The 23007-nt window shown below is 46.0% G+C and overlaps 2 protein-coding genes across 5 annotated transcripts in view; both read left to right on the top strand.

The window, feature by feature from the left end:
• Nucleotides 1–6224, top strand: part of LOC117709046 (phospholipid-transporting ATPase FetA) — a 103049-nt gene extending 96825 nt beyond the window's left edge. Inside the window, exons 24-29 of one of the 2 annotated variants that reach the window (XM_076935114.1) lie at nt 329–552; nt 2041–2124; nt 3152–3397; nt 3560–3698; nt 4975–5105; nt 5203–6224. In XM_076935114.1, coding sequence (XP_076791229.1) covers nt 329–552; nt 2041–2124; nt 3152–3397; nt 3560–3698; nt 4975–5105; nt 5203–5403 — 1025 coding nt within the window. In that variant the 3' untranslated portion in view covers nt 5404–6224. The remainder of the gene's footprint in view (nt 1–328; nt 553–2040; nt 2125–3151; nt 3398–3559; nt 3699–4974; nt 5106–5202) is intronic. The other variant, XM_076935115.1, reaches the window with a different exon arrangement.
• Nucleotides 6225–13556: 7332 nt separating this feature from the next.
• Nucleotides 13557–23007, top strand: part of Rusc2 (RUN and SH3 domain containing 2) — a 45998-nt gene continuing 36547 nt past the window's right edge. Inside the window, exons 1-2 of one of the 3 annotated variants that reach the window (XM_076935109.1) lie at nt 13673–13810; nt 15906–16029. The gene's annotated coding sequence lies outside the window, so the exon portion shown is untranslated. Of the gene's footprint in view, nt 13811–15905; nt 16030–23007 lie in introns of all 3 variants that reach the window. The other 2 variants (XM_076935111.1, XM_034502043.2) reach the window with 2 other exon arrangements.

Genomic DNA, 23007 nt, shown 5'->3' with positions numbered 1-23007 from the left:
CCCAATTATTTAAACAGTAAGAAAGAGTCCAGGTGGCTAGCATCAGGGCAAAGGGAAGCCTTCTACCGCTGGCCTGGCCATACAGTACCAACCAGTCTACATGACAGAATCCAAAACAAAGGGCCTCACTCCCATGGTGTGGGGAAAGCCATCAGCCACACCGAGCCCACTAAGAAGGTACAGTTCTAACTGGGCATAGCAGTGTTTGCCAAATGTAAAGGAAAAGGTTTGTGCAGCCTCATCTCCATGTTCCCTTCGAACTTACGTACTCAGCGTAAGAACCCAGCAAACCCTTCATGTCTTAGAAGTGTCTGGGCTTTCATTTCAGCTGCCCATATCGGGGTTGGCATCAGCGGCCACGAAGGAATGCAGGCCACGCTCAGCAGTGACTTCTCCTTCTGCCAGTTCCGCTATCTTCAGCGCCTACTCTTGGTGCATGGCCGCTGGTCTTACAATCGCATGTGCAAGTTTCTCAGCTACTTCTTTTATAAAAACTTTGCCTTTACCCTGGTGCACTTCTGGTACGCCTTCTTCAACGGCTTCTCTGCACAGGTAAAAGACTAGGTGGGAATCTCCATTCTAGCTCGCCAGACTCTCATAGTTCTTCTCTAGAAGCCAGGGTATAAAGTGTTGCCATCCATCTCTTCACCCTGCACGAATCCCATGCCTACATTAACCTCACATTCCAGGTCATAAAGGTTCTGTTACTGACTGCTACCTTAGGAACACTCCCATGAGCTGACACTGTCTTCAAAATACATAATTAGGAAAAGCCGGGAGCTGGAGGTTCTCTTAGCATCCAAAGTCATACTGCTGCTGTTGTTATTGTTGTCCACAATGTCTTAGTAATTCTCCACTTCTATTACTTTTAGACTTACTTATTTTCTTGTATATGTATAAGTGTGTACCTGCATGCATGTATATGTACCATGTGCGTGCCTGGTATCCTTGAAGGCCAGAAGAGGATTTCAGGTCCTTAGGAACTAGACTTCACCACTTTTAAATACTGATTTTAATTTTGTGATTATAATTTGGGAGATCCATCTTTACTTTTAAATCATCAGAATCATAAAGCTATGATAGCTACATTCTACATGCTCCCATGGTCCTTTAAAGTGGTTATAGTTTTGGGTCTATAGATGAATAATGACAATGTTTCATATACAACATCCATACAGCCTAGGCTAAATCCTGGGTAAGCCTCCAGGAGCCTCTTGGATTATGACAGGCAGGCTGTCATGATATTCACCTATACCTGGAACTATAGACACTGGGTCTGCTCCAACACATACAGAATTGTTCCTATGATAAATGAATCTCACATTTGACTATGAAGTCACAACCTAGAGGGAAATGTAGGGTTTGACGTTATAGATCTCTTCTTCCTGTAAGAAGTATTTGAGGAGCCTTTCAAGGAATCCCAGGAGAAAAACCTGAGGATTTACTATCCTGGGAGATGCCTCCACCAACCAACAGACTGCATAGACTGATACACCCCAAATCCTACTCAGGCAAGCTGGTCTTGGGGAGTGGTGTGAGCCTGTGGATAGTAAGGACAGGAACCTCACTAGATCCCAGGGTGAAGCACCAAGCTGGAGAAGAGTCATTGCATCTTTCTCCTTGCCCTGTTAGTAAACGTTCAGGGTTGCAGAAGCCACTGGGTGCAACCAAGCAGAGAAAGAGAAGAATCTCAAGGTTTTCCAGAGGTACAGGGCTGTGGCTAGCTTTCCCTGGCAGCTGCTCTGCATCCTTCCCGTACCTAGAGGCACTGTACAGGTTGTACAGGGTTCTTGTAGGTCAGTCTTGGAAGCCCAGCCTAGCCTTGCCCCAGTCTGGGAATGTGGGTTCTGGAGTAAGATTGAAGAAAGACTGGGACTCTGCGTTACATTTCTAGAAACTAATCAAACACTCTTTAGATTAGTAGGTTGTAACCAACTAGTAGTGGGTAGGGAACCAGGAGAGGGCTGCATTGAACCTGAGAGGTAGAGCTGGGGCTTCATGGAAAATATAATCTAAAAAATCTCCTTGATACTCTTCCAGACAGTTTATGACATCTGGTTCATCACCTTTTACAATCTCGTCTACACCTCCCTCCCTGTCCTGGGCTTGAGTCTGTTTGAAAAGGTAAGACCCAGGGGCAGACTTCACAGACAGGGCTGAAGCCCTGAACTCAGCGGGAAAGAAGTCAGTCATTTCTGAGCAGGGGAAGGTCTTGATACTACCTGGGTAGTATCGTAAGGGAGAATCAGGTGTCCTCTAAAAATTAGTGAGAGGAACACAGCCACTGAGCCAAGACTTGGTAAAGCAAGAAACTAAGAAAGGAGAAGCTGGACAGTGGTGGCACATGCCTTTATTTCCAGCATTTGGGAGGCAGAGGCAAGCAGATTTCTGAGTTCGAGGCCACCCTGGTCTACAGAATGAGTTCTAGGACAGCCAGGGCCACATAGAGAAACCCTGTCTTAAAACAAAACAAAAAGAGAGGGGGTGGTGGGAGAGAGGCTTGTTCACAGGTGATAAGGAGAAGACAGCTGCTGGAAAGACCTCAGTGGGTGTAAAGTCCAGGCATGGGACTGTGGGCATAGTACCTAGTACCGTAAGACACAGGGAACCAGCCCTGGGCTCCAAGTCTGTTATTCTTAGAAATTACCTCTGTAGTAAGAGTCATAATACCTCTCTCCCTGACTCTTCTACCAACCTCCATTTCTGGGCACCTCAATAGGAAAAAAGTCTCCAAAGAGGAATACACTAAATGAGAATTTGCCAATCCTAATGGATTTTCCTACCTCTGCCCACTGGCTTTTGACATTTAACCAAAGGAACACTTCTCAGGATTTAAGCCCTACTTCCTCCCCTTTCCCAAGCTCAGCACTCCCTTCTAGCTGCCCCTGAGCCAAATCTCCCCCTTTGCCTCTCCCAAATCCTCACCTCCTCCAAGTGCCCCCCATCTTTGAGACCATCTCAAAGCTTTCTTCTACTGCAGAGCCTCACGGAGAGGGGACTGTGGACACTGCTCTGCTCTCTGGTTCTGCTTCTCAAGCACCCTGTGAGGAAATTCCTGGGCCTTCTGGAGACTCACAGACTCACAGAGACAAGATGGAGATGGGACCTGTGGAAGGCCCTGACCTTCCTCTTTCCCTTGTGGTGTTTCCAGGATGTGAATGAAACATGGAGTCTGTGTTACCCAGAGCTGTATGAGCCAGGACAGCACAACCTGTACTTCAACAAGAAGGAATTTGTGAAGTGTTTACTGCATGGCATCTATAATTCCTTCGTGCTGTTCTTTGTCCCTATGGGGACTATCTTCAACTCAGAGCGTAGTGATGGAAAGGACATCTCTGACTTCCAGTCCTTCTCCCTGCTAGTGCAGACCACCCTGATCTGGGTCATGACAATGCAGGTGTGGCCCCTCGAAGTGGGACCAGGGGACTAGGTGGGGAGCCTGTGTGGCAAGAAAGGGAGGGGGGCTGGGGGGTGATTGACAGGAAACACCTGCTGCAGGCTCAGAGAATGGGGGTGCTGACAGGTCATACGGTATCACACATGAACTAGTGCTTTTCAGATTGCCCTGAGGACAACCTCCTGGACGATGGTAAACCATGCCTTCACGTGGGGCAGCCTGGGACTTTACTTCTGCATCCTACTCTTACTGTGTAGTGATGGCCTGTGTTTAATGTTCCCCAGCGTCTTCAATTTCCTAGGTAAGCCTTGGCTAGCCAGTGTGTGGCGTGGGGAGGGAATAATGGAATGCTAATTCAGTGTTTGCTGAGAAGCTGTATTATGATGATCAGTGGTATGAATAGAGATAGTCTCTGTTCAAAGTGGGAGCGAAACCTCTCCAGGAAAATATTTAACTTTAGAATTTACAATTTTTTTTCAAGTATCTTAGGTTATTTGACTTTCACAAGTGACAGAATTATGCACTTTGGTTTATGTTTTGCCTGGTTATGTTTTGTCTGTGTGAGGGTGCCAGATCCCCTGGAACTGGAGTTCCAGTCAACCATTGCTCTTCATGCAGTCTGTCTACACAACTTAGTAAAAAGGGATTAGGGCCCCTTGGAAACCAGGGCTCCAGCTGTGAGCTGCCATGTCTGGGGTGGAAACTAACCCAAGTCCTGTGGAAGTGCAGCCAGTGCTTTTAACCGCTAAGCTGTCTCTCCAGACTTGTTTGTTTGTTTGTTTATTCGTTCAAACAAATAACCTGAAACTCCAGTGCAACTCCTTTCTGGTGATGCGCCCTGCCTGAGTCTCTCCCTCTCTCTTACCATTGTCCTGGATCAAACAGGATAGCTGTGTGTGTGTGTGCTTGGCTCACAGAGTAGCTGTTCGTGTGTGCTTGGTTCCTATCCCCTGCCAGGCCACTAACTCATTTTTTCCTCCAAAGCCTTCTTCTTCTTCTTCTTCTTCTTTTTTTTTTTTTTTAAAGTTTTATCACATTCATTTATTATATAATTATTTATTGTGGGTGAGAGACAGACAGACAGGCAGGCAGGCAGGCAGGCAGACGGAAATAACAACTTGAAGGAGTTGGTTCTCACCTTCTACTGTGTGGATCCCCATATTGGAACTCAGGTCACCAGGCGTGGTGGGATGTATCCTCTGAGCTTTCTTGCAGGCCACAGTGCTTTCTATTTGTTTTCTTCACAAGTACACTAGGGTGCCCTCATAACCTACCCTCTCTCTTCCCTGCTCTGTCCAGCCCTGCCTTTAGGGGGAGACAAGGGTGCATGAGTTGTCCCGGCTATCATAGCAGCTTCCTATCAGAGAGGAGCCAGCTACTGCTGAGTCGCTGTGAAAAGTGCAAAATGTATAGCGACATTGACAGTACTTTTCAGGAGACTAGGCCGACTGCAGATCAGTAACTTCCTTCTGAGGATTGGAGTGTAGCTGCTGTGTGCTGGCTGACTTCTCCCACCCCGACCCTACCTCCTTCCCTGAGCTATTTTAGCCTCTTCTTTCTTGGTTGACTGCCCACAGGTGTGGCCAGGAACAGTCTTGGCCAACCACAGATGTGGCTGTGTCTCATCCTCAGCACCGTCCTCTGTATGGTTCCTTTGATTGGATACAAGTTTCTCAGACCACTACTCTGGCCCATCAACGTCGACAAGGTGAGTGGGAGAAGGGAGCCTACACAGATACACCTCACCATCCCCTTTGACTTGGCCTCTACATCTGAAAACCTTGTCCCTCATGCTCTGGATATAGGTTCTGAACAGGATCCATTTTTGCTTGAAACATCCGACATCACCCCAAATCCCGGCCAAAATAAAACACCCAAGCCAGCGACGTTCTGCCTACGCATTCTCCCACAAACAAGGCTTCGGGTTCCTCATCACGTCTGGCAAGACGCAGAAATCCAGTGCCTTGGCAAAAAGCACTGTAAAAAGAAAAAGTAGATGCCCTTAGGGAAACCCTCCCTCAGTCAACCTTCACTCTTCATCCCTTTTATTTATGCAGCTTAGTAAAAAAGGGATTAGGGCCCCTCGGAAACCAGGGCTTCAGATTCTCCATTTCCCAGAAAGCAGTACCCAGGAAAGATAAGAAAGAGGTAACAGCCCCTCAGCCAGGCCTGCAAGATTTCACAAACAGGCAAGTCCAAGCCTCCCAGCATTCCCTCCAGTTCTTAACCTAGACAAGCACATGCAGAAGCCATGAAAAGAGGTGAGAAAGGAGGAGGAAGCTAAGGCCTAAGAATCTTAGTCTCTGCTATACACAGAGCAAGTGTAACCCTTCCCAGGCCCCAGGTGACCATGTTCCCACCCAGACACTATTCTCAGACTTATCTGAAATATTCAGGGTGCCGGGGTGAGTATTTTGTTGGCCCTGAGTAGCGAAGAAAGGAGTAGCTATGAAGAGTTGGTCTTAAGAAGCTGAATGAGAGTTTCGGGACCAAATAGGAAAAGAAGAAGAAGAAAAAGAAGAAAGGAAAGAAAATGAAGGCAGGTTCTGCCCAGATAGGACAGCTCAAAGTTTTGCCTTCCTGCCCTCTGATCCCTCTGATTGATCTAAGAACTGGTACTTATTCAGGCATTAGAAGCAAGAGGGAAACAAACGCAGGGGATTAAAAACAATAATTTCTTAAGGGGATCTAAGTCTCTGCTGAGTGTCTGTCTTCTATAAAATTATTTTGAGAAGTAATTATATGTACTTTGTATGTACTTGAAAAACTGTTTCTAACAAGTTTGTGGAAAAATAAACTGAGAAATAAATTGCTCATTGTGAAGCAGAGACTGTGTGTGGCCTGTCGGGGCCCTGGAGACAACCACGTAACCTGAGTGCCAGCGTATGAAGTGTTACCAACATAAGCACATCCTATGGATCCCCCATTCCTTCCCTCTCCTGTCAGCCTCACTCTACATTTCTGTCCCTAACATCAATGTTGGCCTTAGTCTGACCACACATTTTAAGTTCAAAGTTCTATCCTGTTCACGTGCCTTCAACATGTGTCCTGAGACGTCAACCCTAAGTTTTAAGTTTTCTATATATCTTAAGTAAGCTTGTGACTTCCCACACCAACAGAAAGACAATTCTCAGCTCTATAGTCCCATCTCTCCTTAGATAATAGTGACTGTATCTGAGGCCCTTTACTTAGTCAAAAATGTAAACTCAGCATGCCCAACTTAAACTGACCCCCACCCATGCCAGCACACCATCACCGGCACCCTGTCGCCCAAGGTCGGGGAGCAGTTGCAGGCATCCTCTGCTTTTTCTTCTAGTCAGACACTCAGTCACCATCAGGGCATAGAAAATCTTCATCCTTATCTCTAGGTTTCTGTTCCTTCCTGTTACAAGGCTATTATTACCTTTGCTCAGAATTATACCACCACTTATCACACACACACACACACACACACACACACACACACACACACACACAGTTTCTCTGATTCTTCTTCATCTAAAGCATCCACATTACTATTTCCAGATTCATCTTCCTGAAAGGAGAATCTGCCCATGTGTATCCCTGGCTTAGCTCTCTACATAAGTTTAAATTTATACCCTGTTGTTGGTGTCCTCCAGCCTTGTCTTCAATCCCTCCTCCATCCGCCTTTGCCTATCATGAAATTGCTGGCTTCCATGGCATCACGAACATAGTGTTCATGTCCTCAAATGCTTTTCCCCACCCTCTTTGTTACCTAGTGAACTTAATACTTATCCTTATAAACTCGGAATCACCAGAACTAATATAATCTGATAGTTTACTAGATGCCACTGAGTTGTCCACCACATGACTTCACCTGACTACGGAACTCACAGGCTGGCCTAGAACTGACTAGCTGAGTCTGGCCTTCAGCTCATGTTCTTCTCTCCCCCTCCCCCCCCCCCACCCCAAGTGCTGGTATTAGAAGCATGTTCCCATCCCAGCTTTAATGTTAATTTTTTTTCTTCAGCCACTTGCCCTAATTTTTTGGTGAATATATACCTGTCCTGTTAGTTTCTGTTTATGCCTCTGTCTGTGGCACTTCTCAGGAGACACTGGAAACATGGTTTGCTTCCTGTTAGCGTATACCTGTAACAGACATCAGCTGGATAAATGGGTGAATGGCGGAATGACTGAAGTCTGTTGCTCTGCGTGTGTAGTCTTTAATGTGTGGGTGGATGCCTGTGGAGAAGTGTGCATGCAATGTGCACAATGTGCACCCTTGCATGTGGAGGCTCAGGACAGCCACAGGCGCCATCACTCTTAGCAATTCTGTCCACCTCCTTTGCAACCTTTTATTGGCCTGATGCTCCCCAATTAAGCTCGGCTGACTAGCCCGACAGCCCCAGGTTTCAGCATGTCTCCAGTGCCCTGAGGCTGGTGTCCCAAGCATGCACCATCGGTTACAGCTGTGGCTGGAACTTCTGCATGGGTTCTGGCATGGAAGTCAGGTCTTCATGTTTGTCAGGCAAGCACGTTAACCAACTGAGCCACCTCCCCAGACCTGTTTGTTTGTTTGTTTGTTTGTTTGTTTGAGGTAGGATCCCATTCTAACCCAAGCTGACCTGGACCCTAATCTATAGCTCAGGACAGCTTTGAACAGACATGTCAAAGCTCTCCCATGAGTAGGAGAAACCACCACAAGCCCATCCTCCCTTTGTCTAGCTAATATTTACCTGCTCTGTTTGGGTCACTGGCTTTACCTTCACTGGCAACACAGTCTCCTGTTCTTTGGGGTGACTCTTCGCTATGTTAGAGAACTTTTCCCACAATTTAAACCTTTGATGGCTTATAGACCCATTTTAATAATGGCTTGCTTCTTTGGCTTTTTACCTAGGCCATGAATGAGCTCCCAGGGAAAGAGCTGCATGCTGGTTTTGTGAAGCATTGTTTTATGTACTGTGATTCTCACCATCCAACAGAAGCCAAACACTTCATGCTTTCCATTGTTGACTTTTCCTAAACTTGATTCTTGCCTTTTCCTTTCAAAATGAAGCTCATCCTTGTGTAGGCAGTTTTCAGCCATTCTTTAGTGCCCTCGGGACTTCTTTTGTGTCACATGGCTACTCATGATCTCCCACAGAAGACTTCTGTAAAAGTAATTTATCTAGTTAACTAGACCAGTGTTATCCTCAGGGATCCTGAGTGGTCAGCACCCTCTCTTGGTACTTTATAGGCATCTCGGCATGATGCTTCAAGCCTTAATCTCTAGAGAGGAGCCAGACAGTAAGTACCACGTTCAGGAGTATGTGTGCAAAACAAGTTCACAACTCATCATTGCCCTGTGTACTTTGAGGAAAGGGATAGGGATGTCAGATCTTTGGGGGGAACAGTTAGCAGGCTTTAAATTAGTCCTCAGTTCAGTCCAAGTTGAGAAGGCTATGAGGAAATATTTGGGAAGTGTTGATACAACTGATAGATGAGATTAGGGAGTGAAAAATACCCTGCCTATCACTAGAAAGTCTTCTAGAAAGCAAGAAAAGATTAGCAATCTGCCCTATGCCAGAGTAGGACATGTGACTGCTCTGTGCTTCCATGGATCTCCAGGGCAAAGCATTACCCAAAGACCATGTAGGTCACATGACAGAGGACACACTGTATTGGTGAATTTAGCTAACCATTCTGTGCTCCCAACGGGTCGTACCCATGCACCCTCCCCAAAGCTATCTGGATTCGAGAATGAGAGACACACACACCAGTTAACTTTAATATGCCGTGACTAGCTTAATGGCTGGGCATTTCTAATCCTTCCTGCTGCTAGCAAACACTCCCCTCTGGTACTCCTGAGTTAACATCTTTTAGAATCTATATTTCATCTCTGCTACCCCAGACCCAATTGGGGAAGTGTCCCATGTGGCCACTTTCCCTGATTCTCACATGTCGGTGGGCCCTTAGGTCTGGTTTTTCTTCTTCCCCGTCATGGCAATCTCTCCTCCTCTCTCTTCTGGATCCCTTGAGGAAAAGCTCAAGGGATATTTGTAGATATTTGTAGATATTTTCTGGGGTCTAGAAGCACTTTGTGACAGCATACATCAGGTAAGAGTTTTCTTTTCCTCATCTCCCCGCTCTCCTGTTCAGACTCTGGAGAGATGAGGGTTGGCAAATTGGGAAGAGAGAAAAGTGTCAACATAGGCATCCACCGAGAGCTCTACTGTGTTTTCCCAATGAACATGACCACCACCTACAATCCAGCAGAGCTTAAGAACAAGGAAAAGCACACATTTTGAATTTAAAAATGAAAGGGCTGGTTCAGCAGTAAGAACACTTGCTGCTCTTGCAAAGAACCTGGGTTTGCCTCCCAGTACCCACATGGTGGCTCATGACATCCAACACCACTAGCCATGCACAGTAGCACAAGGCCGTACATACAAGCCAAACACTTATACATAACAATAAAAGAAATAAAACATTAATCTAGGCTGTGTAGTGTATCCGTAATACCTGTAGCCGCCTGCGGCCATGGATCAACTGGGTTCACCTGAAAGGGGGGCTGGGAATGACAAAAAGGAGGACATAGGGTGAGAAGAGATGAAGCCAAGACAAAGTTCTCTGATCAAGGCTCCAAGCTCCAGCTCTCAATTTAAAGGGAAAGACCCCACCAAAACCCTTTCTGGTTTAAGCCAGAGATGGGTGGGATAATCCATTTTTGGTCACTACCAAGGCAAGCCCAGGGGCAGTTCTTCTAAGTTCCTTGCAGCCAAGGTGGGTAATTCCACCTAAGATCCTATCACTTGGTCTGTTGTAGTAAACAAGGTCTTTCAGGCCTGCCCAAGGCCAAGCCATAGGAAGCAAAGGCAAAAAGATTAGAAGTTAAAGGCCATTCTTAGCTGTATAATGTGTTCAAGAGCAATCTGAGGTATGTGCGACCCTCTCTCAAAGAACGAAACAGAGGAGCTCCATTTCATAAGTCATCTTAATTATTAAAATGGAAGCTAAAGTGGCATAGATTGCTGCCTGAAAATAACTAGAAAATTTCATGGAGTTCAGAGTCAAAGATATAGTCAGAGACAAACATCTTTTCAGTTTTTTTTTTTTTTTTTTGAGATGGAGTCTATCAGCATAGCCCAGGATGGCCTAGAACTTGTGATCCTTTTGCCTCAGTTGCTCAAGTATTGGAATTATAGACATATGGGCCTATATTTAGTCATTAAATGGTTTTATAGTTATCCCCCCCTTCACAAATTTTTTTCTTTGAAGGTTCTAGTTACACAGACACACACTGTCCTATAGCTTGCTAACTAGGCCTATAAATTTGTATGTAGACTGTTCCATGGCCTTCTGGAAATTTCACTCTCTGTTCATCACATTCATCCACATATACAGCAAATGGGCATTGAGCACCATGATCTGGGTGCTGACTGAGACTCCACAGACACAGTGAAGGGAGAAACAGAAAGATTTCTGTCATCATGGAGCATGCCTGTGGTAGACAGCAACACGTAAGCATCATCCAGTGTCCAGGTTCTGCTGCTTACAGCATAATACCACGAACTAAGTACGTTTCCATTTGTTTTAACAGAAGCTTAGTTTGAAATAAACATAGGAACACACACACAGTGTAAAAAAAAAGGGGGGGGCTTATTTTGTCTAACAGTTCTGGCCAAAGACTGAAAGGCTACATCTAGTAATGGCCTTCCTGTTAATAGAAGCCATAGCAGGACAAGGCAAGAGCCAGGGCGTGTTCCAGTGACCTGGCCAGACTAGCTTCCATGGGAGCCATTCGTTTGTTTGTTTGGTTGGTTGTTTTTGGTTTTGTTTTGTTTTTCGAGACAGGGTTTCTCTGTGTAGCCCTGGCTGTCCTGGAACTCACTCTGTAGACCAGGCTGGCCTCGAACTCAGAAATCTGCCTGCCTCTGTCTCCCAAGTGCTGGGATTAAAGGTATGCGCCACCACTGCCCAGCGGGATCCATTCTTGAGCTAAATTATTAACCCATTAATTATTAAAATCCATTTATGAGGACAGAGTCCTAACCATACAGGTCTATCTCTTAATACCTTGTAATGGGGATCACAAATTCTGGGGGGACAAATCATTATTCAAAGTTTAGCAGATAGGTGCTCCTCTGATTCTTTCATTATTTTGTTGTATGTGTTTTGCTGCATGTATGTCTGTGCATCACACAGTGCCCATGGAAGCCAGGAGAGGACATCTGATCCCCTAGAACTGGAGTCTAGACAGTTGTGAACAGCCATGTGTGTGCAGGGAACAAAACCTAGATTCTGTAGAAGAGCAATCAGTTCTCTTAACCAGAGACACCTCTCTGGCCCCACAACTGCCACCCTTAATAGGGAGAGGCCATGGAATGATAAACTGCCACTTTATATTTAGTGATCCAAGAAGAGTGTCCTGAGAAAGTGACCGGATCTGATGGAGGGTAAGGATGTTTGTCAAACAAGCCTGGCTACTTGAGTCCATTCAAACCCTGGAGTCCTTATGATCCTCTGTGAGTTGTCTTCAACCATGCCATACCTATGAGACACACAACACACACACACATAATACACGCACACACAGAGACACGGACAGACAGATGGGGGTGGGGAGAGAGAGAGAGAGAGAGAGAGAGAGAGAGAGAGAGAGAGAGAGAGAGAAGCTAGAATCGGTGGTGCATGCTTTGAATCCCAGCACTCAGAAAGCCAAGGCAGACAGAATTCTGTAAATCCAAGGCCAGCCTGACATAGCAAGTTCCAGACCAGCCAGGGATACACAGTGAGACTGTCTCAAAAAAAAAAAAAAAAAAAAAAAAAAAAAGGGCTTTCTATGCAGAATTAAATAGCTAGTGTAATGGCCCTAACACAGCTGTTAACACAGCTAGCTATACATAACACAACAAAGGCTGGGTAGTTAGATGTGGTTGCAACAGTGGAGAGTTTTAAATCCTATTTGAAAAGATTTTGCTCAAGGTACAGAGTACAAAGATGACTTCAGGGAGACTATGAGACAATTATAGTTTTACAGTAATGGCATGAACTAAGGCCATAGCAGTGGCAGGGGGAAATCAATAGATAAAGGGTATATTTCAATTTCTATAATTTTTATTTTATGTATATGGGTGTTTGGTCTACATGTCTGTGCACCGTGTGCATCCCTGGTACCCATGGAGGCAGAATAAAGGTAGATAAAGGCAGGTTTATTAGGAGGCAGCTCTCGGGTGGGCTCACAGATCTCATGGTGGAGCTCAGTGAAGTGACACATCCAGGCTAAAGCAAGGTGTGGGGTGGGGTTATAGAGTTTAGGCGAGGAGTGATGACGTGCCATCTAGGCACTGGAATGGTGACCATACACGGTTAAAATCTGAGCCCCTGGGTGGGCACTTGGGTGGGTTGCCAGAAACAGGGAAATGTGATGGCATTAGAGAGTTTTCTCTAAGTAGAAGGAGGGTGGGGTTGGGGGAAGGAGTGGGGGAGCGGGGGAGGTGCAGGATGTGTGTGTGCAAGTGTGCAGGGTGGGCGGGGGTGGGGGTGGTGGTGCCCATCTTATGGAGATGAGCAGAAGTTCTAGCTTAACACCTCAAACTCACAGAGATCCATCTGCCCCTGTGGGATTAAAGGCATGTGACTCCGTGCCCAACAAAGTTTTACCTCTCACTTATTCTTTAAAACTCAGTTCCCAGTACTTCTGTGACTGTGAGGCAGTGTGACTTTAGCCTGCTTCCTTGGCTGAGACTCGCCATTTCTAGAATGGCTGCTGCTTATTGCGCTTCCAAAAACTCAGAACAACTGCCCGCTCCACCAGAAGCAGCAAGGAGGCACTGGTATCCTTCATGTACCCAGCACTGCACGCGCTGCCATCCAAGGTATGGGTGCCAGATTGGGGTACTTTTTGAAAATACCAAAGCCCGAGTGCCATCCTGCCCACACCACACCCCAGTGACTGAGTTCACTGGTCTCCAGGGAGGCTAGGCTTTGGCGTTTGTCCTTGTTCTTTTTAACACTGTTTTTCATTTCTTCATGATGGTCTCCTTGAATCCACCGTGAGGCCCGCTACCTCGGGCGAAGCTGGGGGCCACACGCACCTGCTCCAGGGGGCACCTTGGTCTGCACACCCCGCTCCTGGGGCTCGAGCGCAGGGCGGCGCCGCACTCTGTCCGCTGGCTCCCGGCAAAGCTGTGCGCGTGACTCGCGCAGTGCGCAGCGCCGCAGCCGGGGAGGTGGGCGCGCCCGCGGGCTTAGCGGGCCGAACCAACGCGCTTCGCGGAGGGGCCGCGCGAGGGCTGCCCAGAGCGGACCATCGGCACCACGCCTGCAGGGGGCGCCGGGCGTTACCAACGCGCGGAGCCGAGGGAAGCGGAGGGGAGAGCCGGCGTGGGCTGCCACGCGACCCCTGGAGGCGCCGGGAGGCGCGAGACAACGCCGCCCGCGCGGAGAGACGCGGCCGAGGCGAGAAGCAAGGTAGGCGCGCCTCTCCCGAGGCTACCGGGGCCCTGGACACTCACTGCCTCCACATTGCGAGGGGTCCCTCGGGACGGGGCCTCGGCCTGCCAACCCACCCTGCCCTTCGCCAGGCGCCCTGCCTGCCCGCCCCGCCCTCGCGCCTCCTCTCTGCACCCTCTGGTCCTGGGCTCTACTGCAGACCCTGCTGTTCGGAGGTCCAAGGAACCCTCCAGAAACCCAGCAGCAGCCAGCCCTTTGGGCACCATCCTAGGTCTACCCCCAACCGTCTCCTCAAACTGTCCCCTTTCTCCCCCCCCCCCCCCCGAGACGCCCAGACCGGCTCGTGCCAGCCATCGCTGAACCCACATCTGTGTCCTCCCGGTGGGAGCACAGCTAGCTAGCTGCCTGTCATCTCGGGCAGTGACCTCAGTGGGTCCTTTGCTCTCTGGGCCTTTAGATCCTGGTTCCCAAGTTGGTCCTTGCCTAGCGCCAGTTTCATCCCTCCCTCATTCTCATCCACTTTTATCTGGGGGAAACCTTTACTTAGCCTGTGCCCCATTACCCTTACCTGCCTCAAAGGAAAGGTGATCCAGCTGTCATAGACTAGCTGTGGATTTCCAAGGTTGGCCCTGCGGATGCTCACTGCTCATCTTTGTTTCCCCAATCCCCAGCACATAGTAGCACGGATTAAATACCTTATTGGCAGGTGAATGTATGAATGAATGAATGAATGAATGAGTTCAATGCAGTGTTGCAGGAAAGGATAGGTGTGTCTAGTTACATAAAGCAGGAAGAGGATGTCATTTGGAGGATTAGTTCAGTTTTTCTGCCTAGGAATGTACAAAATCCATTCGTTTTTCCAGTTTCATTTGCATTAGGGCTTCTATATACCTACTGTTTATGTTTTGTTTATTTTCTTGAAGGCAGTCTTAAGGCTGCAGAGATTCTTATTGGTTAGTTCCTTAGAGGTTATCCAGATATTCTTGAAAGAGCTTTTGCCAGGGTTACAGCTCCTCTTCCTTGGAGACTAGATGCTTGCCCTTGGGACAAATTCTAGAGCCAGCCCTAGCCCTGAAGTCTGACTCTAGCTGGTGTTTCAGGCAGGTTGAAGAAGTGAAGGACCTTGGTTAGGGTCGAGATTCAGGGACCTATTATTGGCTCAGGCTTTAAGGAAAGTAGGCGGTGTTGCTGGATGATGAAATAACCCTGGGAAACAGTAGCTGTTCATAAACTAGGGAGTAGTGCCTGATTGTAGCATCGTTGTAACGAGTTCCTTCGGGGGCTCTGTAGAACCTAAGCAGCAGTGTGGCTTCGCAGGAAGAAGCCATCTAGACTCTATACCTAGTACCCCTTCCTGCTGCTTGGCCTTGGGCACTTAAGGCTTTGACCCCGGCTGCTTTTCTCTGTTTTTTTTATATGACGTTGAACAGCACTTTTGTTGTTGGTTGGTTGGTTGGTTGGTTGGTTGGTTGGTTGGTTTTGTTTTGCTGGGTCTCACTTTGTAGCCCTGGCAAGCCTTGAACTCAGAGACATCCACCGGCCTCTGCCTCCTAAGTGAGGGGATTAAAGGTGTGGGCTACCACACCCAGTCTGACCCTCACTGTAGGAAGGTCAGCCTTGCCTTAGAGATGGTTTTTCCTTGTCTCTGTCTGCTTTGATTCTCCTGCCCTTTGATGTGTCTTTGTAAAATTAAACTTTTGATCACAGAAGCAGCCTGGGTAGGGACTCCTGAGCCAAATTAAGCAATATGACTTTTTACTTTTCTTTTGTGTAATCAGTAATTTTTTAAAACAGAACGTTCTACTTTTTCTGGCTTATGCTCCTTGTGGACCTGAGTAACCCCAGATCAGAACAGCCTAGATTATTGACTTTTCTCCCCAATCCCAAAATGTCAGAGCACGGCCAGATAAGATTGTTGCCCAGTTAGATTTGAATTTCTGTAAACAACAGAGCCCTATAATTTTACTTGCTAAAACTGTCAACCGTAGTTCATGGGGAGGCTTATGTGTTCTATTTCCTCTGAAGGCTCGCTTGCAAATTTAGGACAATAACTCACCCTTTTCTTCCTGTCTGCCTGTTACTCATGCACAATGACTGTGCATTCTGCAAAAAGTCACTTGACCAAGGAGGTCATGCAGTCCACGCTAAGCTGAAGACAGGCTCTGACTGCTCAGCGTTAAGCTTACCCAGAAGGTCCCCACGCCAACAGTGGTTTGCAGCACTGCTCTTCCTCTCCAGTGAGTATGCTGTACACGGGAGCACCTTTTGGGTGGCCAGATATTGATGTTGCCCTAAGACGCTTGCTTCAGACGTTGAGGTAGAATGATGGGTGCAGGATTCTAACAAGAGTGTAACTGATAGCATTTTCTCTGTTGTACCAAAATTACTCTCTTTTTTGTTGTGATAAAACTTTGTATTCCTATGGTTGCACAGCCATCTTCATCCATTCTTAGAACTTCCATCTTTTTACAGTTTTATTTGTTTATTTAGCTTTATGTGTATGGATGTTCTTCCTGGACACATGTCTGTGCACCAGATGCATGCAGGAAGCCCCTGTAGGCCAGAAGAGGGTGTCTCATCCCCCTGAGACTGGAGTTACAGATGGTTGGTTGTGAGCTATACCATGCGGGTGCTGGGAATCGGACTGAGGACCTCTGGAAGAGCAGCCAGTGCTCTTGGTCACTAAGTCATCTCTTTAACTCCTCCTTTCATCTTCTAAACCGACTCTGCACCCACTCCCCCACCTCTCATTCCCTGGGCGCAGCATCCCACTTCTGCCTCTGGAGTTTACTACTGAGGGTGCCATGCATAAGTGGAATCATTTATCCCATTGAAACTAGATTCTTTTACCTAACATAATGTTTTCAATTTTATCCATGTTATAGCTCATATCAGAAATTTCCTCATAGCTAAGGCTGAATAACGCTGTATGTATGTGTACATGCACACGCTCGTGCAAACAGGTGCATGCCACATTCCGTTTGTCTATCTGTTGACATATACTTACTTGGTTTGCTTTCACCTTTTATCTGTTATGAATAATTCTGGGAGCCGGGCAGTGGTGGTGCACACCTTTAATCCCAGCACTTGGGAGGCAGAGGCAGGCGGATTTCTGAGTTCGAGGCCAGCCTGGTCTACAGAGTGAGTTCCAGGACAGCCAGGACTACACAGAGAAACCCTGTCTCAAAAAACAAAACAAAAAAAAAATAATTCTGGGAATGAATATGAATGAGCAGATGTGTTTGAAGTCCTTAAGTTTTGTGTTGTATGCCAAGAAATGAGTTGCTGGGCTATATGATAATTTTGTGAATTTCTTTTATTACAAGAACCAGCATAAGTTCTCAAACACTGTACCGGTTCTCACTCCCCTTAGTGTGCAAGGAGCCCACTTTTTCTGTGTCCTCGCTAACACTTGTGATCCTATAGGTTTTAAGTAGCTGTCCATATGAGTATGAAGTAATGTCATCGTAGGTCTTGTTTGTTTCGTTAGTCTGTCTTACAGAGCCAGGGATCAAATTCAAAGCCTCAAGAACTTGAGTGAAGTGTTCCCCCTGTGCTAAGGCACAGGCCCTTTGTTCCACACTGAGACAGGCCTACTGGGATTGCCCTTGGCCTCTGTGTAGTGGGAGCAGGCCTTGAGCTCGTGATCCCCCTGCCTCAGCTTCTCAAGTGGCTGCTGTTGCTTTATTACATTTTTATACATCCATCCACTGTAAGTTGCTTGTTTTCTCCCCTTCCTCCCAGGCTCCCTCTGTGAGGATTTGTTTGCATTCCACGGGTGCTGAGCTGTGAGACATGGTTTTGTAAATTTACTGGCTACATGTAGCTCTTCTTTGGAGAAATGTCTACTCAAGTCTGAGCCCCAAGTTACATGAGTTCTCTACATATTTAAACATTGACCTGCCAATCAGATGAGTGCTTCGTGACTATTTGCTCCCATTCCATGAGCTGGCTTTTTTTTTCTTGATGGTTTATTTTTGTTTCTTTTAGACAGGATCTAGTTAGCCTAGGCTGGCTTTGAACTCAGTGTGCAGGTCTTTTATTTCTTTGACTAAGTATTTATTCCTAAGTATTTTTTTTCTTTTTGATATTACTATATATGGAATCGTTTTCTTAATTTCCATTTTGGATTTTTCATAGTTAATGTGTACAGACACAACTGATTTTCCTGTTAATTTTGTGAGCTGCAGCTCTATAGCACTTGTTCTAACTGCTTTATTTGGAATTTTGGGGGCTTTTTATTTGGATTGTGGGATCATTTCATCGGGGGATAAAGATAATTTTACTTATTTTTTAATTTGAATGTAACTTGGGGCTTGGACTTATTTATTCCTTGTCCTTACTTCTTAGGCTAGGCCTCCTGGTAACTACTGAATACAGTTGGCAAAGTAAAATGTAGTTACTCCTAATACCCAATCCTTATGGATTTGATTATTTGGTATCTGAATCCTCAGTTGACACATAGAAAAAAAAACCTGCTCCATTAATTAACAGTAGAGAATGATGGTGCTGGAGGGGTGGTCCAGCTATTAAGAGCACTTGGTGCCCTGTTGGAGGACCAGAATTCAGTCTCCAGCACCCATCAAACATTTTTTTTTGCCTCAGTGAACACCTACACATATGTGTGCTTATATACACACAGACACACTTACAGACATGTAATTTTTTTAATCTTTAAAAAACAGAATTGTCAAAGAAAAGTTACATTATAACCTATGTAGTCTAAATAGAACAAAATATGTAATATATTTTAGAAGGATTTATATGCCAAACAGCTAAGGTTTTCTGCTTTAGTATGTATGTATGTATGTATGTATGTATGTGTGTATGTGTGTATGTATATTAAAATTTATTTTTATTTTATATGCATGAATGTCTTGCCTACATGTACATGTGTGTGCTATGTGTATGCCTGATGCCCCTTGGAAGCCAAAAGAAAGCATCAGAGTTGTAAGTTGCCATGTTGGTGCTGGGAACCAGTTGCCTGCAAGAATAGCAGGTGCTGTCAACCAAGGAGACGAGAGAGGGTGGGGGGAGAGTGACAGGCCTGTGTCATGTACATATATGAAATTGTGAATGAAATAGGTAAAATAAAGCCCAACCCATCTGCCCTCTTGCTACAATGTAGTTATCTTATGCTCCAAAAACTACGTTTATTTTCTGTAAAGCTAAAACCGAAAACCTGCAGCTGGAATTTTATGAGTTGTCTGGCTGAGTATGTCCCAAGGGTCCTAGAATGTTTGTTGTTAATAGTTTTGAGACACGGTCCACTATGTAGCATGGACCAGCCTCAAACTCAGGATTTTCTTGCCTGAGATTTGCTGACCAAATTGCTACATGTACAACTATGTGCCAGGCTCTGGAAAGCTGTCTGTTTGTCCCAGAGTCATGGTCCCAACTAGGAGGAAGTTAAGAGGCGTGGTTGGGTTGGGAGCCTACAACCTGTGAGTGAGCTACACAGCTGTGCAGTAGTGGTTTGAAAGAAACATTACCAAATACTTAGTGCATATGTCTTAATTAGGGTTTTACTGCTATGAACAGACACCATGACCAAGGCAACTCTTATTAGGACAACATTTAATTGGGGCTGGCTTACGGGTTCAGAGATTCAGTCATCAAGGCAGGAACATGGCAGCATCCAGGCAGGCATGGTGCAGGAGGAGCTGAGAGTTTTACATCTTCATCTGAAGGCTGCTAGGAAAATACTGACTTCCAGGCAACTAGGATGAGGGTCTTAAAGCCCACACCCACAGTGACACACCTACTCCAACAAGGCCACACCTCCTAATAGTGCCACTCCCTGGGCCGAGCATATACAAACCGTCCTAGCATACATACAGTCCTAAATTCTTAGCTCTTGGCCTGCAACCAGTGAGCTGCACAGAGCCGTCTGAACTGTCGATCCTTTTCTCCTTTTTACTCAAAGGCCTAAACTCGTTTGTCAACTTGTTTTATTTAGGCCAGAGTTAAAAAATGTTTTTCCTGTCATACTTTCTTGTTTGCAATATGACAACTTTGGGGCTTGGAATAAATACATATACAGTTTAAATATCTGTGTGCATGTAGATACCAAGAACTGGAGAGCTCTTGATTAGAGAGTGTCTTCCTCTAATTTTACCTAGACATATGTTTTCAAATTTTAAGATGAGAAAAAAATTCCACCTTCATCTCTCCTGAAGATAAGCACCTAGCATAAGGCCCAGGTGCTTAGATACCTAAAAACAATCCTAGGAAAGGGAGGTGGAGAGAACTCAGCCGGTCAGAGCGCTGGCTGCTCTTCCAGAGAACATGGCTTTGGTTCCCAGAACCCACGTCGTGGTTAGCAACCGTTTGAACTCTAGTCCCAGAGGATCTGAAGCTTTCTTCTGGCCTCTTCTGGCATTGCATGCATGTGGTGCATGGACGGAAAAATACCCATATAAATAAAAATAAGGCTTTTTTTGTTTTGTTTTGTTTTGTTTTTCAAGACAAGGTTTCTCTGTGTAGTCCTGGCTGTCCTGGAACTCACTCTGTAGACCAGACTGGCCTCGAACTCAGAAATATACCTGCCTCTGCCTCCCAAGTACTGGAATTAAAGGCATTAACCACCACTACCCAACTTAAAACAATTTTTTTTTTTTTTTTAAATCCATAGGTCAGGCGCTGCCTGGCTTAAAATAATTTAAAAAACAAAATCCCTAGGAAGGACAGATCACAGACTGTGTGGGTTCATGGACCACTCTGGGAAGTGCCGCTGTTCAGCTGTAATCTCAGCTCCTTACACTGCAGGGCTGAGCTCCGATCAGTGGTTTTCTTGTTTTGGTTTTACTGTTACTGTTTTGTTTTGACACATGGTCTCACTATGTAGCCTTAGCTGACCTGGAACTCACTATGTAGACCAGGCTGGCCCTGAATTTGCAGAGATCCACCTTTCCTTCCTCCCAAGCACTGGGATCAAAGGCCTGTATCACCCAGTTGAAACAGAAAAGGTCTATGGAGTGGGGAGATGGCTCTGCTGCTAAGATCACTGGCTGCTCTCACAGAAGACCCAGGTTCAGTTCCCAGCACCTAAGTAACCTCTCACAACCACCTGTAGCTCCAGGGGGATCTGATGCCCTCTTCTGGCCTCCTGGTGCCATGAAGAGGTGCTCATACACACATGGTGCAGTGCACACATACATACATGGTGCACATGCATGCATACATGGTGCAGTGCATACGTACATTGTGCACATGCATGCATACATAGTGCAATGCATACATACATAGTGCATTGCATACATACATGGTGCATTGCATACATACATGGTGCACATGCTAACATACATGGTACACATGCATACATACATGGTGTACATATCTACATGCAGGCAAAATGTTCACATATATAAAATATTTTTTTTTTAATTTTGAGGCACAGTCTCACTATTTAGCCATAGGTGGTTTGGAATTTATATGTAGACCAGGCTAGCCTTGAATTTACAGAGGTCTATGTGCCTCTTCCTCCCAATTGCTGGGATTAAAGGTGTGTTATCCTGGCTGTGATGGTGGAAATAGAGTCTCTGAACCCAAGGTCTCTCAAAAACATAGAAAGAACTTACTCTCTTACAGTTTTTGAAATTCTAAATTTATTAAAAATGATGGAGGGGCTAGAAAGATGGTTCAGTGCTCTTCCAGAGGACCCAGGATCAACTTCCAGCACCCAGGTGGTGGTTCACAACTATCCCTAACTCCAACTCCACAGACTCTGACGCTCCCTTCTGGCCTCTGTGAATACCAGACATGCACATGGTGCATAGACAGTGCAGGGAAAACACAGTAACAATGTTTTAAATGTTTAAATGGTTGAAGGTCAGGCCTGGATTATAGTTATTGAGGAATGTTTTAAATATTCACATTAACAAGTTATTTTCATGCAAAAACAAATGCCAGGAATGTTTGTGAAAGGCAGGAAAATGATTGGTATTTCAGAAGAGATACCATTGGTGTGGCTGAAAGTAACCCTTTGTTTGCTAACCTGGAGTCCACTGAGATACTTGGACAGACAGTATCAGAGAAGTAACAGGACATGAAACCAGACAGTTGATGATTCCGGAGTTCATGGAAGGCTGGGGATAGCACATATCACCAGCACTTAGGAGGCTGAGGCTGGAGGATCATGAGTTCAAAAGCAGTCTGGACTGTAGAGGACATTTGAGATCAGTCCTGCCTCTAGGACCAGATTCTCTCTCAAAGAAGTGGGAAGGGAGAGTAAGTATCAAATGGAAGATTAGATACATAGAAACATCATGAAGGGTGCCGCCTGCTAAAGGCGCTAGCATCATGGGGATTTGGCAGATTTAGTTTAATAAACAGTAAGCTTAGTTATGAAGTCACGTAGCACTAGTTTGTGATGAGCTGCAGTCCCCAGCTGCTGCTCTCCAGTGACACTGCTGTTCTGTGTTTGTTGCTGTTTTGTTTCTGACTGGGCCTCACTATGGAATCCTGGCTGGCCTGAATTTGTTATGTAAACCAAGCTTGTCTCAAAGTCATGAACATCCTGCTTCTGCCTCACCAGTGCTAGGCTTTCAGGCATAAGCCACAGCTTGGAGACCCTCTGTCCGCCCTGTCTAATCTTGTTTCCTGTCCTCTGGTTGTTTCTACCACAATCACCAGTGGACTCCAGGTCATGTGCCAGAGAGTAACTGCTGCTGACAGGTCCCTTACTGTTTCACTAGCAATGACCCCATTTCTAAACAATACATTTATTTATTCCTTCTTTCATTTGTTCATTGTGTCGCCCAGGCCACAGAAGTTCTTCTGCTTCTTTCTGGGCACTGAGATTTCAGCACAGACCACCATGGCTTGCTTACAGCCTCAATGTGGGGTGTGTGTATGTGTGTCTCTCTGTGTGTGTGTCTGTGTGTGAGTGTGTGTGCATGCCTGTGTGTGTGTACATGCCTGTGTGTGTGAGTGTGTGCATGCCTGTGTGAGTGTGTATGTGTGCATACCTGTCTGTGAGTGTGTATGTGTGTGTGCATGTATGTGTGTGATTGTGTGCATGCCTGTGTGTGAGTATGTACATGCCTGTGTGTGAGTATGTGTGTATGCATGCCTGTCTGTGAGTGTGTGTGTGTGTGTGTGTGTGTGCATGCCTGTGTGTGAGTGTGTTAGCATGTGTGTGTGCATGTATGTGTGTTTGCATGCCTCTGTGTGTGTGTGCATGCCTGTGTGTGTGTGTGTATGCATGCCTGTCT

This window comes from Arvicanthis niloticus, chromosome 5, assembly GCF_011762505.2.
Source record: "Arvicanthis niloticus isolate mArvNil1 chromosome 5, mArvNil1.pat.X, whole genome shotgun sequence".
In the NCBI taxonomy this organism is placed as follows: Eukaryota; Metazoa; Chordata; class Mammalia; order Rodentia; family Muridae; genus Arvicanthis; species Arvicanthis niloticus.
The sequence above is the reverse complement of the archived record's forward strand: the minus strand, read 5'-3'. Positions and strand labels throughout refer to the sequence as shown.